This window comes from Leucoraja erinacea, chromosome 8 (genome assembly GCF_028641065.1).
Source record: "Leucoraja erinacea ecotype New England chromosome 8, Leri_hhj_1, whole genome shotgun sequence".
NCBI classification, from domain to species: domain Eukaryota; kingdom Metazoa; phylum Chordata; class Chondrichthyes; order Rajiformes; family Rajidae; genus Leucoraja; species Leucoraja erinaceus.
In genome coordinates this window covers 2385546-2402219 of record NC_073384.1, presented here as the reverse complement: position 1 = coordinate 2402219, position 16674 = coordinate 2385546, and the positions used below count along the sequence as shown (strand labels likewise).

At 44.8% G+C, this 16674-nt stretch overlaps 1 protein-coding gene across 2 annotated transcripts in view; it reads right to left on the bottom strand.

Annotated features, from left to right (window-relative positions):
* The window catches only part of vps54 (VPS54 subunit of GARP complex), a 79178-nt gene extending 63481 nt beyond the window's left edge, over window positions 1–15697 (bottom strand). Inside the window, exons 1-2 of one of the 2 annotated variants that reach the window (XM_055638868.1) lie at window positions 15573–15697; window positions 1544–1712 (exon numbers count right to left, since the gene is read on the bottom strand). In XM_055638868.1, coding sequence (XP_055494843.1) covers window positions 1544–1682 — 139 coding nt within the window. In that variant the 5' untranslated portion in view covers window positions 1683–1712; window positions 15573–15697. Of the gene's footprint in view, window positions 1–1543; window positions 1713–15572 lie in introns of those variants that run through there. The other variant, XM_055638869.1, reaches the window with a different exon arrangement.
* Between the last annotated feature and the right edge of the window lie 977 nt (window positions 15698–16674).

Genomic DNA, 16674 nt, shown 5'->3' with positions numbered 1-16674 from the left:
TGGAAGAGTGGGCTGAAAGATGGCAGATGGAGTTTAATGCTGATAAGTGTGAGGTGCTACATCTTGGCAGGACAAATCAAAATAGGACGTACATGGTAAATGGTACTGAATTAAGGAATGCAGTTGAACGGTGGGATCTAGGAATAACTGTGCATAGTTCCCTGAAGGCGGAATCTCATGTAGATAGGGTGGTAAAGAAAGCTTTTGGTGTGCTGGCCTTTATAAATCAAAGCATTGAGTATAGAAGTTGGGATGTAATGTTAAAATTGTACAAGGCATTGGTGAGGCCAATTCTGGAGTAGGGTGTACAATTTTGGTCGCCTAATTATAGGAAGGATGTCACCAAAATAGAGAGAGTACAGAGGAGATTTACTAGAATGTTGCCTGGGTTTCAGCAACTAAGTTACAGAGAAAGGTTGAACAAGTTAGGTCTTTATTCTTTGGAGCGCAGAAGGTTAATGGGGGACTTGATAGAGGTTTTTAAAATTATGAGATGGATGGACAGAGTTGACGTGGATAAGCTTTTCCCACTGAGAGTAGGGAAGATTCAAACAAGAGGACATGACTTGAGAATTAAGGGACAGAGGTCCAACCCTACATTCCTTTCCCGTCCATATACCTATCCAATTTATTTTTAAATGATAACATTGATCCTGCCTCCACCACTTCCACTGGAAGCTCATTCCACACAGCTACCACTCTCTGAGTAAAGAAGTTCCCCCTCATGTTACCCCTAAACTTGTGTCCCTTAATTCTCAAATCATGTCCTCTTGTTTGAATTTTCCCTACTCTCAATGGAAAAAGCTTATCCACGTCAACTTTGTCTATCCATCTCATCATTTTAAAGACCTCTATCCAGTCCCCCCTTAACCTTCTGCACTCCAAAGAATAAAGACCTAACTTGTTCAGCCTTTCTCTGTAACTTAGTTGCTGAAACCCAGGCAACATTCTAGTAAATCTCCTCTGTACTCTCTCTATTTTGTTGACATCTTTCCTATAATTTGGCGACCAAAATTGTACAATAGCTTCCAACCACTGACTCTCTTGAATTTCAAGCACGTTGCTGGTGTCTTCCACTGTGAAGACAGATGCAAAAAAATTATTCAACTCCTCTGCCATTTCTTTATTCCCCATTAATACTTCTCCTGCATCATTCTCCAGCGGTCCAACTTCCACTCTTTATATAACCATATAACAATTACAGCACGGGAACAGGCCATCTCGGCCCTTCTAGTCCGTGCCGAACACTTACTCTCTCCTAGTCCCATCTACCTGCACTCAGACCATAACCCTCCATTCCTTTCCCATCCATATACCTATCCAATTTATTTTTAAATGATAAAAACGAACCTGCCTCCACCACTTCCACTGGAAGCTCATTCCACACGTATAACTGAAGAAACTCTTGCTATCCTCTTTTATATTATCATATGTCATCTTTTCTCCCCGTATTGCCTTTTTAGTTACCTTCTGGTGTTCTTTGTGTCAAGCACTGGGAGAGAGGTGGGCAGGTGAAAGAGTGGAACAACTCCAATGATGTTACCTGTTGGTTCCTTGGGGCACACATCTGGCAAAGATCTAACAGCTTTAAAGGGCTTCAGTGAGCGCTCCATTTCTTTTTTGGACTTTCCATCACTGCTGCTTGGATGAGGCACTGGTGGAGAGCTATGACTCGAGGCCATTGCTCAAGGACATCCCAAGCTGGCGCCCAGCTGCACACAGAGAAAGAAAAACGTCATCAATCAGGAAACACAAGGAAGGCAGTAAAAGATTGCTTTTAAACCAACAATGAATGTAGTTTGAACTTTCCCTCATAGCAATTGCTTCAAAGGATGCTAAAAAAGTTAGTATTCTGTACAAAAACCTGAATCAGAATCTATATTTCTCAAAGTTTGTAATATGTGTATTAATGTTAGTACATTTCTTTAAGTATTCTCCAAAAGATGTGAAAAGTTTTTATTAATACTCTGTTCAAATACATTTTGAAATGAAACTTGAGCAAAAGTTCAAATAGGTAACTGCAGCATTCAGATAGTCAATGTGATACAGCAGGGAAACAGACTCTTCTGCCCAACTCAGCTACTCGAACAAATATGTCTACCTGACCTAGTCCCATTTGCTTACCTTTAGCCCACATCCCTCTAAACCTTTTCAATCCAGGGTGTTGTCTAAATGTATTTTAAAGGTAATTGTACACAAGTTACGCTGGCAGCTCGTTCCATATACCTGCCATGCAGGTTATTCCAATCAAAATAACTTTCATATCCTTGTTTAAGAAAGAACTGCAGATGCTGGAAAAATCGAAGGCAGACAAAAATGCTGGAGAAACTCAGCGGGTGAGGCAGCATCTATGGAGCGAAGGAATTGGTGACGTTTCGGGTCAAGACCCTTCTTCAGACTGATGTGGAGGTGGGAGGGGCGAGAACCCGCTCCTCCCACCTCCACATCAGTCTAAAGAAGGGTCTTGACATCAGTCTGAAGAAGGGTCTCGACCCGAAACGTCACCTATTCCTTCGCTCCATAGATGCTGCCTCACCCGCAGAGTTTCTACAGCATCTTTGTCTACCTTCATATCCTTACATCATTTATATCCTCAAGTCAGCATTCATCAAAGAGAATTGACCATATACTGGAAATGCACGCATGCATCTGGATAACCAAATTCATACACTGAGTCACACTCGTGATTTAGGTTTTGGATAAAATGTGCACTCATAAACCTTCAACTGCTCACTCTTAAATATAAGGGCCGCATAATCAAAATTCTAGAATTAAAATCAGGTAACTGAGTGGGATAATTTAACTGAAGGGTCTCGACTAAAAACGACGCCTATTCCTTCTCTCCATAGATGCTGCCTCACCCTCTGATTTTCTCCAGCATTTTTGTCTACCTAGGATATAACCATATAACAATTACAGCACGGAAACAGGCCATCTCAGTCCTTCTAGTCCGAACACTTACTCTCACCTAGTCCCATCTACCTGCACTCAGACCATAACCCTCCATTCCTTTCCCATCCATATACCTATCCAATTTATTTTTAAATGATAAATTCGAACCTGCCTCCACCACTTCCACTGGAAGCTCATTCCACACCGCTACCACTCTCTGAGTAAAGAGGTTCCCCCTCATGTTACCCCTAAACTTTTGTCCCTTAATTCTCAAATCATGTCCTCTTATTTGATCCTTACTCTCAATGGGAAAAGCTTATCCACGTCAACTCTGTCTATCCCTCTCATCATTTTAACGACCTCCATCAAGTCCCCCCCTTAACCTTCTGCGCTCCAAAGAATAAAGACCTATCTTGTTCAACCTTTCTTTGTAACTTAGGTGTGAAACCCAGGCAACATTCTAGTAGATCTCCTCTGTAATATCAAGTGTGATATTTTAAATAGGTAAAGTACATGGAGAAATATAAATACAAAACAATTCGCAAGACTGGATTAGAGTGCAGGAAGATAAAAAACAACAGAAGACAGAGCGAGCCATGTGCAATAATGTTCTTTCCTGAAGAAGGAATAATATTACATACAATTAAAATGTTGAAACATGGTGTTGCAACTAGCTGGGAAAAGCCAATTGTTGATTGACAACTAAGACATTCTCCCTCTCCTCAGTTTAAAACATGCTTGTTTGAACATTCCCAGTTCTGGTCCATGGTCCTTGATACCAAATATCTGTTACTTTCCCCATTGATGCTGCCCGACTTGCTGAGTGCTTCCAGCATTTTATCTGGGATATCTAACATCTGCAGCATCTTGCTCCAATTTAATTAAACTTCTTTGCTTTTGTATTCTTAACACTTTAAAGTCCCGACTCTCCTATTGTCTTTGAGTTAATTTCTCAACTTCAAAATAACTGAAGACTTTATAACAGTTTGCTCTTTGATATTCCTTCCAGAACATAGACAATAGGTGCAGGAGGAGGCCATTCGGCCCTTCGAGCCAGCACCGCCACTAACCGCGATCATGACCCATCAATAATCCATGCCTGCCTTCTCCCCATATCCCCCGACTCCACCAGCCCCCAGAGCTCCATCTAACTCTCTCTTAAATCCATCCAGCGACTTGGCCTCCACTGCCCTCTGTGGCAGGGAATTCCACAAATTCACAACTCTCTCACAACATACAATGCCCTCCATAATGTTTGGGACAAAGACTCGTCATTTATTTATTTGCCTCTGTACTCCACAATTTGAGTTTTGTAATAGAAAAAAAAAATCACATGTGGTTAAAGTGCACATTGTCAGGTTTTAATAAAGGCCATTTTTATACATTTTTGGTGTCACCATGTAGAAATTACAGCAGTGTAATTTGGCCTACCATCTAGATTGGCGTGGCCTTTCCTGGCGGAGATCGCCAGAGCTTCAGCAGCAGCGCAGTACTGGATTCCATCGCGGAGCGGGACGATGCCTCACCGGGGATCACCGTGTTGGAACTCCGGAGTGTTGGGCCTGCTGTTTAACACCGTGGAGCTGTGGTCTGCAGAGCTTCCAGCCGTGGGCAGCGCTGACTTTAATATCGCTGAGTCCTGGGGACCTCTTGCTGGGGGTCACCAGCATCAAATCTCCGCCCAGCTCGACCTGTGGACTTTGGGAGCTGCAGTCTTCGGTAGGAAGCGGCCGATTCGGAAACTCCAGGCCGCTGAGAGTGTTCTCCGTTCCGACGCCGGAGCTCTGATCATCCCGGCGAGAGGGCCTGAAACATCGGGCCACCGGTAGCGATGACTGCAGTGGGCACAAAGGCCCCGACCACAGGTGAACAAAGAGGAAGATGCCTGAACTTTATTGCCTTCCCTCACAGTGAGAAACGTTGATGTGTGGGGGATGTTCATGTTAAATCGTATGTTGTGTTCTTTTTGTTTGTGTGGCTGCATGGTAACTCAAATCTCACTGCACCAACTGGTGCATGTGACAATAAATGTAACTTGAACTCTCTCTCTTGAACTCTTCCAGCTTTTGTGAAATTGGTGTATTCTACTATGACTGATTGAATGCAATTAATAATGTATGCATACATTTGTGCATTGGTGCTGCTTACATGCAAGAACTTTAGAAACAGACAGAGGGCACTGGTGCTTTTAATTCGCACTGGAAGCAAAACTGGAACCGAACTGTAACGATTTAAAGGGAACTTGCTGTGGTAGTTCTCAAAACGCCTCTCGAAACTTATTTATTATAGAAATTTGGGTAATTCGGCCCTTCGAGCCTGCACCGCCACTGATCATGGGATCATCCAACTCAGTCATCCCGTACCTGCCTTCTTTACCCCCTGATCCCCTTAGCCACAAGGGCCACATCTAACTCCCTCTTAAATATAGCCAATGAACTGGCCTCAACTACCCTCTGTGGCAGAGAGTTCCGGATTCACCACTTTCCCAGGTTAAATTAATAATCCCGTGATTAGTAATCTCGGTTTTAAAGGATTTCCCCTTTATCCTTAAGCTGTGACCCCTTGTCCACTTCCCTAACATCGGGAACAATCTTCCTGCATCTAGCCTGTCCAACCCCTTAAGAATTTTGTAAGTTTCTATAAGATCCCCTCTCAATCTTCTAAATTCTAGAGAGTATAAACCAAGTCTATCCAGTCTTTCTTCATAAGACAGTCCTGACATCCCAGGAATCAGTCTGGTGAACCGTCTCTGCACTCCCTCTATGGCAATAATGTCCTTCCTCAGATTTGGAGACCAAAACTGTACGCAATACTCCATTGTGTGGTTTCACCAAGGCCCTGTACAACTGCAGTAGAACCTCCCTGCTCCTATACTCAAATCCTTTTGCAATGAAAGCTAACATACCATTACTTTCTTTACTGCCTGCTGCACCTGCATGCCTACCTTCAATGACTGGTGTACCATGACACCCAGGTCTCGCTGCATCTCCCCCCTTTCCCAATCGGCCACCATTTTTAGATAATAGTCTGCTTTCCTGCTTTTGCCACCAAAATGGATAACCTCACATTTATCCACATTATACTGCATCTGCCAGACATTTGCCCACTCACCCAGCCTATCCAAGTCACCCTGCAGTCTCCTAGCATCCTCCTCACAGCTAACACTGCCCCCCAGCTTAGTGTCATCCGCAAACTTGGAGATATTGCCTTCAATTCCCTCATCCAGATCATTAATATATATTGTAAATAGCTGGGGTCCCAGTACTGAGCCTTGGGGTACCCCACTAGTCACTGCCTGCCATTGTGAAAAGGACCCGTTTACTCCTACTCTTTGCTTCCTGTTTGCCAGCCAGTTCTCTATCCACATCAATACTGAACCCCCAATGCCGTGTGCTTTAAGTTTGTATACTAATCTCTTATGTGGGACCTTGTCGAAAGCCTTCTGGAAGTCCAGATACACCACATCCACTGGTTCTCCCCTATCCACGCTACTAGTTACATCCTCGAAAAATTCTATAAGATTCGTCAGACATGATTTACCTTTCGTAAATCCATGCTGACTTTGTCCAATGATTTCACCACTTTCCAAATGTGCTGCTATCCCATCTTTAATAACTGACTCTAGCAGTTTCCCCACTACCGATGTTAGACTAACTGGTCTGTAATTCCCCATTTTCTCTCTCCCTCCCTTCTTAAAAAGTGGGGTTACGTTTGCTACCCGCCAATCTTCAGGAACTACTCCAGAATCTAAAGAGTTTTGAAAGATTATTACTAATGCATCCACTATTTCTGGAGCTACTTCCTTAAGTACTCTGGGATGCAGCCTATCTGGCCCTGGGGATTTATCGGCCTTTAATCCATTCAATTTACCCAACACCACTTCCCGGCTAACCTGGATTTCACTCAATTCCTCCAACTCCTTTGACCCGCGGCCCCCTGCTATTTCCGGCAAATTATTTATGTCTTTCTTAGTGAAGACGGAACCAAAGTAGTTATTCAATTGGTCCGCCATATCCTTGTTCCCCATGATCAACTCACCTGTTTCTGACTGCAAGGGACCTACATTTGTTTTAACTAATCTCTTTCTTTTCACATATCTATAAAAACTTTTGCAGTCAGTTTTTATGTTCCCTGCCAGTTTTCTTTCATAATCTATTTTTCCTTTCCTAATTAAGCCCTTTGTCCTCCTCTGCTGGTCTTTGAATTTCTCCCAGTCCTCTGGTATGCTGCTTTTTCTGGCTAATTTGTACGCATCATCCTTCGCTTTGATACTATCCCTGATTTCCCTTGTTATCCACGGTTGTACTACCTTCCCTGATTTATTCTTTTGCCAAACTGGGATGAACAATTTTTGTAGTTCATCCATGCAGTCTTTAAATGTCTTCCATTGCATATCCACCGTCAACCCTTTTAGAATTAATTGCCAGTCAATCTTGGCCAATTCACGTCTCATACCCTCAAAGTTACCTTTCTTTAAGTTCAGAAACATTGTTTCTGAATTAACAATGTCACTCTCCATCCTAATGAAGAACTCAACCATATTATGGTCACTCTTGCCCAAGGGGGCACGTACAACAAGATTGCTAACTAACCCTTCCTCATTACTCAATACCCAGTCTAAAATAGCCTGCTCTCTCGTTGGTTCCTCTACATGTTGATTTAGATAACTATCCCTCATACATTCCAAGAAATCCTCTTCCTCAGCACCCCTGCCAATTTGATTCACCCAATCTATATGTAGATTGAAGTCACCCATTATAACCGTTTTGCCTTTGTCGCACGCATTTCTAATTTCCTGTTTGATACCATCTCCAACTTCACTACTACTGTTAGGTGGCCTGTACACAACACCCACCAGCGTTTTCTGCCCCTTAGTGTTTTGCAGCTCTACCCATACCGATTCCACATCCTCCAAACTAATGTCCTTCCTTTCCATTGCATTAATCCCCTCTCTAATCAGTAACGCTACCCCACCTCCTTTTCCTTTCTGTCTATCCCTCCTATAGATTTGGGAATGCGGACTAATGGAAATATCAAACCATTTAGAAGGGCAGCATAGTGGGGGGTGCAGTTACGGACACACTTTAGACACCCCATTCTGACCATGACCACGCTGGGTAGTATTTATACATTCTCCACCATCACCTGGACTGACCAGGGGGTGCCAGCCAGCATCCTCCCACTCACCAAAACATACTGGTATTTCAATACTGCTGGCAATGACTGTCTGTATATTTAAACGTGGAACATCAAATTGTTAATGTTTCATAAATTAAAGCATGAATCTGCTCATGCACCACAACGTAAACCAAACATAGAAAATATGTGAACGCGAGCATGGACCTTGCACTCGAATCTTTGCCCAACCGGGATGGCCAGTGTGGGCACATCACCAGCAGCACTCTCGCTGAAAATCCCTCCCACTGCACTGGAAGGATAAGTGAAACAATACCAGCAAACTCCGAGACCTATCCTCGCCAGCGTGAAGGCTGTACTTGCCTTCATTTGCCTACACCGGGCAGGGCAGAGCATATTGTTTGCATGCTTAACACCACACTCCTGAAACGTGTACTCCATTCCCACCTCTATCATAGAAACATAAAAAATAGGTGCAGGAGGTGGCCATTCGGCCCTTCGAGCCAGCACCGCCATTCATTGTGATCATGGCTGATCGTCCCCTATCAATAACCCGTGCCTGCCTTCTCCCCATACCCCTTGATTACACTAGCCCCTAGAGCTCTATCCAACTCTCTCTTAAATCCATCCAGTGACTTGGCCTCCACTGCCCTCTGTGGCAGGGAATTCCACAAATTCACAACTCTCTGGGTGAAAAAGTTTTTTCTCACCTCAGTCTTAAATGACCTCCCCTTTATTCTAAGACTGTGGCCCCTGTTTCTGGACTCGCCCAACATTGGGAACATTTTTCCTGCATCACAGGGATATATTAACGCAGACCCTGGAGAATGGAGACAGAAGAGACCAGGGTCAGATTAGAACCTCTGCTGGAGGAACCTCTGTCCTACAGCCATTCCTGAATTAAGATAGCACGGAGCACACCAGCCACATAAGACACACCGAGAGACCCAAAACTAACATTAGACACACCAAAAAAAGTAGAAATAGCAAACATGCTGCTGGCAGGGCAGCCGTCTCTCAGCTGCAGAACCATCTACATTTATTCCCCATTTAGATTGTGACAAACATTTTGTTCTCATGCAAGAAAATGCAATATAAATTCAGATTGCAAACTGGATAACAATCGTGGGTCGACAGAGCTGTTCAAACCATTATATTTCATAAAACGGTTGACAAAACAGGCTTCTATTAACTTAAAACGTTCATAACAAGAGAATTTCAGTTTCATAACAAGAGGATTTCAGTAAAGGAGTAAAGAGGTTCTTCTGCAGCTGTATAGGGCTCTGGTGAGACCACATCTGGAGTGTTGTGTACAGTTTCGGTCTCCTAATTTGAGGAAGGACATCCTTGTGATTGAGGCAGTGCAGCGTAGGTTCACGAGATTGATCCATGGGATGGCGGGACTGTCATATGAGGAAAGATTGAAAAGACTAGGCTTGTATTCACTGGAGTTTAGAAGGATGAGGGGGATCTTATAGAAACATATATAAAATTATTAAAGGACTGGACAAGCTAGATACAGGAAAAATGTTCCCAATGTTGGGCAAGTCCTGAACCAGGGGCCACAGTCTTACAATAAAGGGGAGGTCATTTAAGACTGAAATGAGAAAAAACATTTTCACCCAGAGAGTTGTGAATTTATGGAATTCCCTGCCACAGAGGGCAGTGGAGGCCAAATCACTGGATGGATTTAAGAGAGTTAGATAGAGCTCTAGGGGCTAGTGGAGTCAAGGGATATGGGGAGAAGGCAGGCACGGGTTATTGATAGGGGACGATCAGCCATGATCACAATGAATGGCGGTGCTGGCTCGAAGGGCCGAACGGCCTCCTCCTGCAGCTATTTTCTATGTTTCTATGTAACTAAAACGTAGTCCATATAATCTTGTTTCTCATTAGCATTATCAACGGAACTATTCCGTGATTGCAAATGTAGATAAGAGGGGGAAATCTTTAGCATAATGCAGCAATATGACAAGGTTAATACGAATCTGGCCAGAGGTATTAATTTATCCATATCCCAGTCTGTGAATGTGGAGCAGAACAACAGACAGCCAACCATGTCATCTCTGGGTGCCCGCTCTACCACCCACCACATGGAGCTGTGTCAGGGCCTGGCAGACATTGACGCCAACAGAGACAACAACCTGGCTGCTCAACACCCACCCGGCTTGTGATCTAAATATTCCTTTGGTTTATGTTTCATTCGCATGAAGAAGAGATCCGTAGGAAATTTATGATTCAGATATGAAACCTGGTGCACATGCCTGTACTTGAGAAAGATCAATCCAACCTAATTGGACAGTCCAGCTACTGATCTCTGGCTCTGCAGCACACCCTTCCGTGTACTTTTACATCATCATCTCTTTTGCTTCAAACATTCTTTCAGATTCCTCAGGATTAAGTTATTCTTTGCTAATCGCCACCCCTCAATCATTCTACCAATTACATAAAATCCATGCCCACCCCGCTTTCTCGGCCTCCCCACCACATCCAATCAACTAGGTCGTGGCTAATCACTCCATCCAGGCCTCTGTATTTAATACACCTGAAGTATTTCCTCTCTACCTTCTGCTCGAGCAAAACAAAACTAGCTTCTCCAATCTAAAATGCCCCCAGCCTGGCAACAATATGGGACCCTCCTTCACAGCCTTGTAAAGTGATGACCAGAACTGGAGTCATGTATTTTGGTAATAAGAATAAAGGCGTAGATTATTTTCTAAATGGAGAGAGAATTCAGAAACCGGAGGTGCAGAGGAACATGGGAGTGCTGATGCAGAATTCCCAAACAATAAATTTGCAAGTCGAATTGGTATTCAGGTAGGCAAATTCAATGCTAGCTTTTATTTCAAGAGGACTGGAATACAGAAACAGAGACACACTGCTGAGGCGATATAAGGCGCTGGTCAGACTGCATTTGGAGTATTGTGAGCAAATTTAGGCCCATATCTGAGGAAGGATGTGCTAGCTCTGGAGAGGGTCCAGAGGAGGTTTACAAGAATGATTCCAGGAATGATTAGGTTAGCATATGATGAGCGATGAGCACTGGGCCTGTACTCGCTGGAGTTTAGAAGGTTGAGGGGAGACCTCATCGAAACTTACAGAATGATAGGCACAGAGCTGCCCAGTTTTGTCAGAGCATTTCAGTATTCTATTACCTGAAAATCTGTATTTTGCTGAGGAAATCAGAATTTTTACGCGGTGCCATTTCGCTGAAAAAAATAGTTTTTTATGTGTGGTCATACCCATATAAGAGTAAAAGAATGCATAACTTTGCTACCAATAGACATGTCTTCTATGCACCTTACTTGACAGTGCATTAATTGCCATCACTTTGTATACTTCTGTTTGAACGGCCTCTCTCCTTCCTTTCTTTCTCCCTCCCTCCCTCTCACTCCTTCTCCCTCCCCGAACAGTCTGTGGCCCATAGCACTGTGGCCATAGCGCTATGTGTAAATCCCATAGCGCTCCAGCTGGTAGCGCTACAATTAGAACCCATAGCGCCGTTCGTTTAAATTCCCACGCGCTAAACTGACAGTGCTGTTTAAATCTGTAGCGGGACAGGCAGATCAAAGCTTACAAAAATAATCATCCAGATCTTGAAATTTAAAATACTAATAGTTTTAATCTGCTATAATTTTTAGAGTTACAGTATGACTTTTTATATCATTGCATTTTTTAAGCAGCAAGATGGAACAGGAAGTCGGGCCCATTTTTAAAAATCCGTATTTTACAAAGCAAATCCGTACATCCGTATTCTTTATCGTATTTCTGTACAAACTACGGAAAATCCGTACTACTTGGCATCCGTACTACTTGGTGGGAGAGTCTAGGACCAGAGGTCACAGTCTCAGAATTAAAGGTAGATAAGAGGTGAAGTGGAACTTCTTTAGTCAGAGGGAAGTTAATCTGTGGAACTCTTTGCCACAGGGGGCTGTGGAGACCAAGTCAGTGGATATTTTTAAGGCAGAGAAAGACAAGTTCTTGATTAGAACAGGTGTCAAGGGTTATGGGGAGAAGGCAGGAAAATGGGATTAGGAGACAAAGATCAGCCATGATTGAATGGCAGTGTCGACTCGATGGACCAAATGGCCTAATTCTTGTGCACAATTCGACCATATTATCCTTGTGATAATATGGTGACAGCCTGGAGTATTGTGTGCAGTTTTGGTCTCCAAATTTGAGGAAGGACATTCTTGCTATTGAGGGAGTGCAGCGTTGGTTCACGAGGTTAATTCCCAGGATGGCGGGACAGTCATATGCTGAAAGAATGGAGCGACTGGGCTTGAATACACTGGAATTTAGAAGGATGAGAGGTTTATTAAGGGATTGACACGCTAGAGGCAGGATCCATGTTCCCGATGGGGGAGTCCAGAACCAGGGGCCACATTTTAAGAATAAGGGGTAGGCCATTTAGAACGGAGACGAGGAAAAACGTTTTCACACAGAGAGTTGTGAGTCTGTAGAATTCTCTGCCTCAGAGGGTGGTGGAGGCCGGTTCTCTGGATACTTTCAAGAGAGGGCTAGATAGGGCTCTTAAAGGTAGCGGAGTCAAGCGATATGGGGAGAAGGCTAGAACGGGGTACTGATTGTGGATGATCAGCCATGATCATGGTGAATGGCGGTGCTGGCTCGAAAGGCTGAATGGCCTACTCTTGCACCTATTGTCAGGACCTACATGCTGCACCCAAGCTATGGACTAATTGGCATCATATATTCTTGTGTGACGTTCCTCCCCATATATGCTGTGCTTTGGCTAAGAATGTTTGGTAATATCCTTATCTACCGCACATATTCCACTATCTCTCCGCACATTTCTCAGCATCCTCCCATTTCTTGTCACAGTCATAGAGTGATACAGTGTGGAAACAGGCTCTTCGGCCCAACTTGCTCACACCGGCCAACAATGTCCCAGCTACACTAGTCCCACCTGGCCACGTTTGGTCCATATCCTTCCAAACCTGTCCTATCCATGTACCTGATCAATTTGAAGGGTCTCCACCCGAAACATCACCCGTTCTTTCTCTCCAGAGATGCTGCCTGTCCCACTGAGTTACTCCAGCATTTTGTCTATCTTCAATTTAAACCAGCATCTGCAGTTCTTTCCTATCCATGTACCTGTCTGACTGATTCTTAAATGTTGGGATAGTCCCTGCCTCAACTACCTCCTCTGGCAGCTTGTTCCATACACCCACCACCATTTGTGTGAAAAGGTTACCCCTCAGATTCCTATTAAATCTTTTCCCCCTCACCTTGAACCTACAGTGCATTCAGAAAGTATTCAGACCCTTTCACTTTTCCACATTTTGTTACGTTACAGCCTTATTCCAAAATTGATTAAATTCATTTATTTTTATCATCAATCTACACACAATACCCCATAATAAAAAAGCATAAACAGGTGTTTTTTAATTTTTGCAAAGTAATTAAAAAGAAATAACCGGAATAACACATATATGCTGTATGCTCCGTTCATCTTTCCGTCGATCCTGACTAGTCTCCCAGTTCCTGCCATTGAAAAACATCCCCACAGCATGATGCTGCCACCACCATGCTTCAGCGTAGGTATGGTGTTGGCCAGGTGATAAGCGGTGCCTGGTTTCGTCCAGATGTGATGCTTGGCATTCAGACCAAAGAGTTCAATCTTGGTTTCATCAGACCAGAGAATCTCGTTTCTCATCTGAGAGACCTTTAGGTGCTTTTTGGCAAACTCCAAGTGGGCTTTTACTGAGGAGTGGCTTTTGTCTGGTCACTCTACCATAAAGGCCTGATTGGTGGTGCTGCAGATATTGTTGTCCTTCTCGAAGGTTCTCCCATCTCCACAGAGGAACTCTGGAGCTCTGACACCTCCCTGACCAAGGCCCTTCTCCCCCGATTGCTCAATTTGGCCGGGCGGCCAGCCCTATGAAGAGCCCTGGTGGTTCCAAAGTTCTTCCATTTAAGAATGACGGAGGCCACTGTGCTCTTCGGAATCAATTTAATTTACCACTGGTGGACTCCAATCAAGTTGTAGAAACATCTCAAGAATAATCAATGGAAACAGGATGAACCTAAGCTCACTTTTGAGTGTCATAGCAAAGGGTCTGAATACTTATGTAAATGTGATATTTCAGTTATTTATTTTTAATTACTTTGCAAAAATTTCTAAACATCTGTTTTCACTTCTTCATTCTGGGGTATTGTGTGTAGATTGATGATAAAAAAAAGAATGTAATCCATTTTAAAATAAGGCTGTAACGTACCAAAATGTGGAAAAAGTGAAGGGGTCTGAATACTTTCTGAATGCACTGTATGTCCTTGATTCCCCTACTTTGGGCAAGAGAGTCTGTGCATCTACCCGATCTATTCCTCTCATGATTTTGTACACCTCTATAAGATCCCCCCTCCTGCGGTCCAAGGAATAGTGACCCAGCCTACTCAACCTCTCTCTATAGGTCACACCCTCTAGTCCTGGCAACATCCTCATAAATCTTTTCTGAACCCTTTCAAGCTTGACAATATCTTTCCGATAACATGGTGCCCAGAACTGAACACAATATTCTAATTGCAGTCTCACCAACGTCTTATACAACTGCAACATGACCTCCCAACTTCTATACTCAATACTCTGACTGATGAAGGCCAAAGTGTATAAAGCCTTTCCGTCCACCTTATCCACCTGCGACTTTACCTTCATAGAACCATGCACTTGTACTCCTAGATCCCTCTGCTCTACAACACTACCCAGAGGCCAACCAGTAACTGAGTAGATCCTGTCATTGTTTGACATCCCAAACTGCAAAACCTCACACTTCTCTGTATTACATAGAAACATAGAAAATAGGTGCAGGAGTAGGCCGTTCTGCCCTTCGAGCCTGCACCGCTAGTCAATATGATCATGGCCTATCATCCAACTCAGTATCCTGTACCTGCCTTCTCTCCATAACCCCTGATCCCTTTAGCCACAAGGGCCACATCTAACTCCCTCTTAAATATAGCCAATGAACTGTGGCCTCAACTACCCTCTGTGGCAGGGAATTCCATCAACCATTCCTCCACCCACCTGGCCAATCGATCCAGATCCTGCTGTAGCCGTTCACAACCACTATCTGTCTGAAGAAGGGTCCTTCGCTCCATAGATGCTGCCTCACCTGCTGAGTTTCTCCAGCATTTTTGTCTACCTTCACTATCTGCAAAACCACTCAGTTTTGTATCATCAGCAAACTTGCTAATCTTGCCCTGTATGTTCCCATCCAAGCTGTTGATGTAGATGACAAACAGTAACGGGCCCAGCAGCGAACCCTGGGGCAGAGCAGTGACTGTGGAGACCCTTCACCATCAGATGTCGAGCAGCGGCCTCACAGCTCCGGCCCCCGCCGCTCATTGCACTTTACACGCAGTGTCACCGGTTAACGAGCCAGGCCCGGCCCGGCCTCAGCGCGACGTTGCCCGGCCATCGCTCCACGACAACCCGAGGCCCGGCCGGGTCCAGCCGTCTCCCTCTCCCTCCCCCCCGGGCTCCGGCCGCCACAGCCCGGCCCCACACACCCCCCCCGGCCGTGGGCTACCTGCTCCGCCCGGCCCCGCGATGCCGCCACCGTCACCGTCACCGCTGCCGCCCGGCGCCACCATCGGTCCTCCCAGCCGCCGGCCCGGTCCGGCGTGCACCGCGCGGGGAAATCCGCGTGACCCCGGGGAGGGAGACGTGACCACGTGACCCGCCCCCCACCGGCTCCACGTGACCCCAGGGATGGGGACGTGACCACGTGACCCGCCCTCCCACTGACTCCACGTGACCCGCCCTCCCACCGGCTCCACGTGACCCCAGGGATGGAGACGTGACCACGTGACCCGCCCGCCCACCGGCTCCACGTGACCCCAGGGATGGAGACGTGACCACGTGACCCAGGGACCGGGGGACGTGACCCGGCACCGGGACCCGCCCTCCCACTGTCTGCATTCCACTATGATTGTACGAATACGGAGACCCGTCCAACGGTCTGAAGAAGGGCCCCGAAACGTTTCCTTCGCTCCATAGATGCTGGCATGGGTTTCTCCAGCTTTTCTGTGTAACCTTCGATTCTCCAGCATCTGCAGTTCCCTCTTTAAAACTTAATGCTGCCTGTCCTGCTGAGTTACTCTAACATTTTGTGCATCTCCAGTATCCGGTATTAGGCCAATCATTAAAATGTTATAACACTGGTCTGGTTAGTTTCTTTCTCAAATCATTTGAAAACCATCTCTGGTAATAAGTCACCAAGAAAAGTTTCAAGAAAACATTGTGCAAGAAAAATGTAATTCAAGTATCCCTAAACACCTCATAACAGATGAATAGTTGATACCATTGCTAAATTGTTGAGATGTTACAAGCCAGCTGATAAGGAACTAACCTTTGTTCATCAGCCAACCAATGACCAGTGTGCCAGAGTGGTTACTGAGAATGGGTATGTTATGTAAACATTAGTCGACTTAGCAACCTAACCGCAACTTTACTGACTCAACAAGTGATCAATTATTCTAGTTGAGACATAACCACAGTTGAGAAACGGACAAAAAGTTACGCACACTCTCTGAAGAACTTTTGTGCAAACTTACTGTATCTTGCTTAGTGCACTTAAATGAAGGCTGCCCATCATTTTACACAACTCAGTTAATTTTAGTTATTCAATT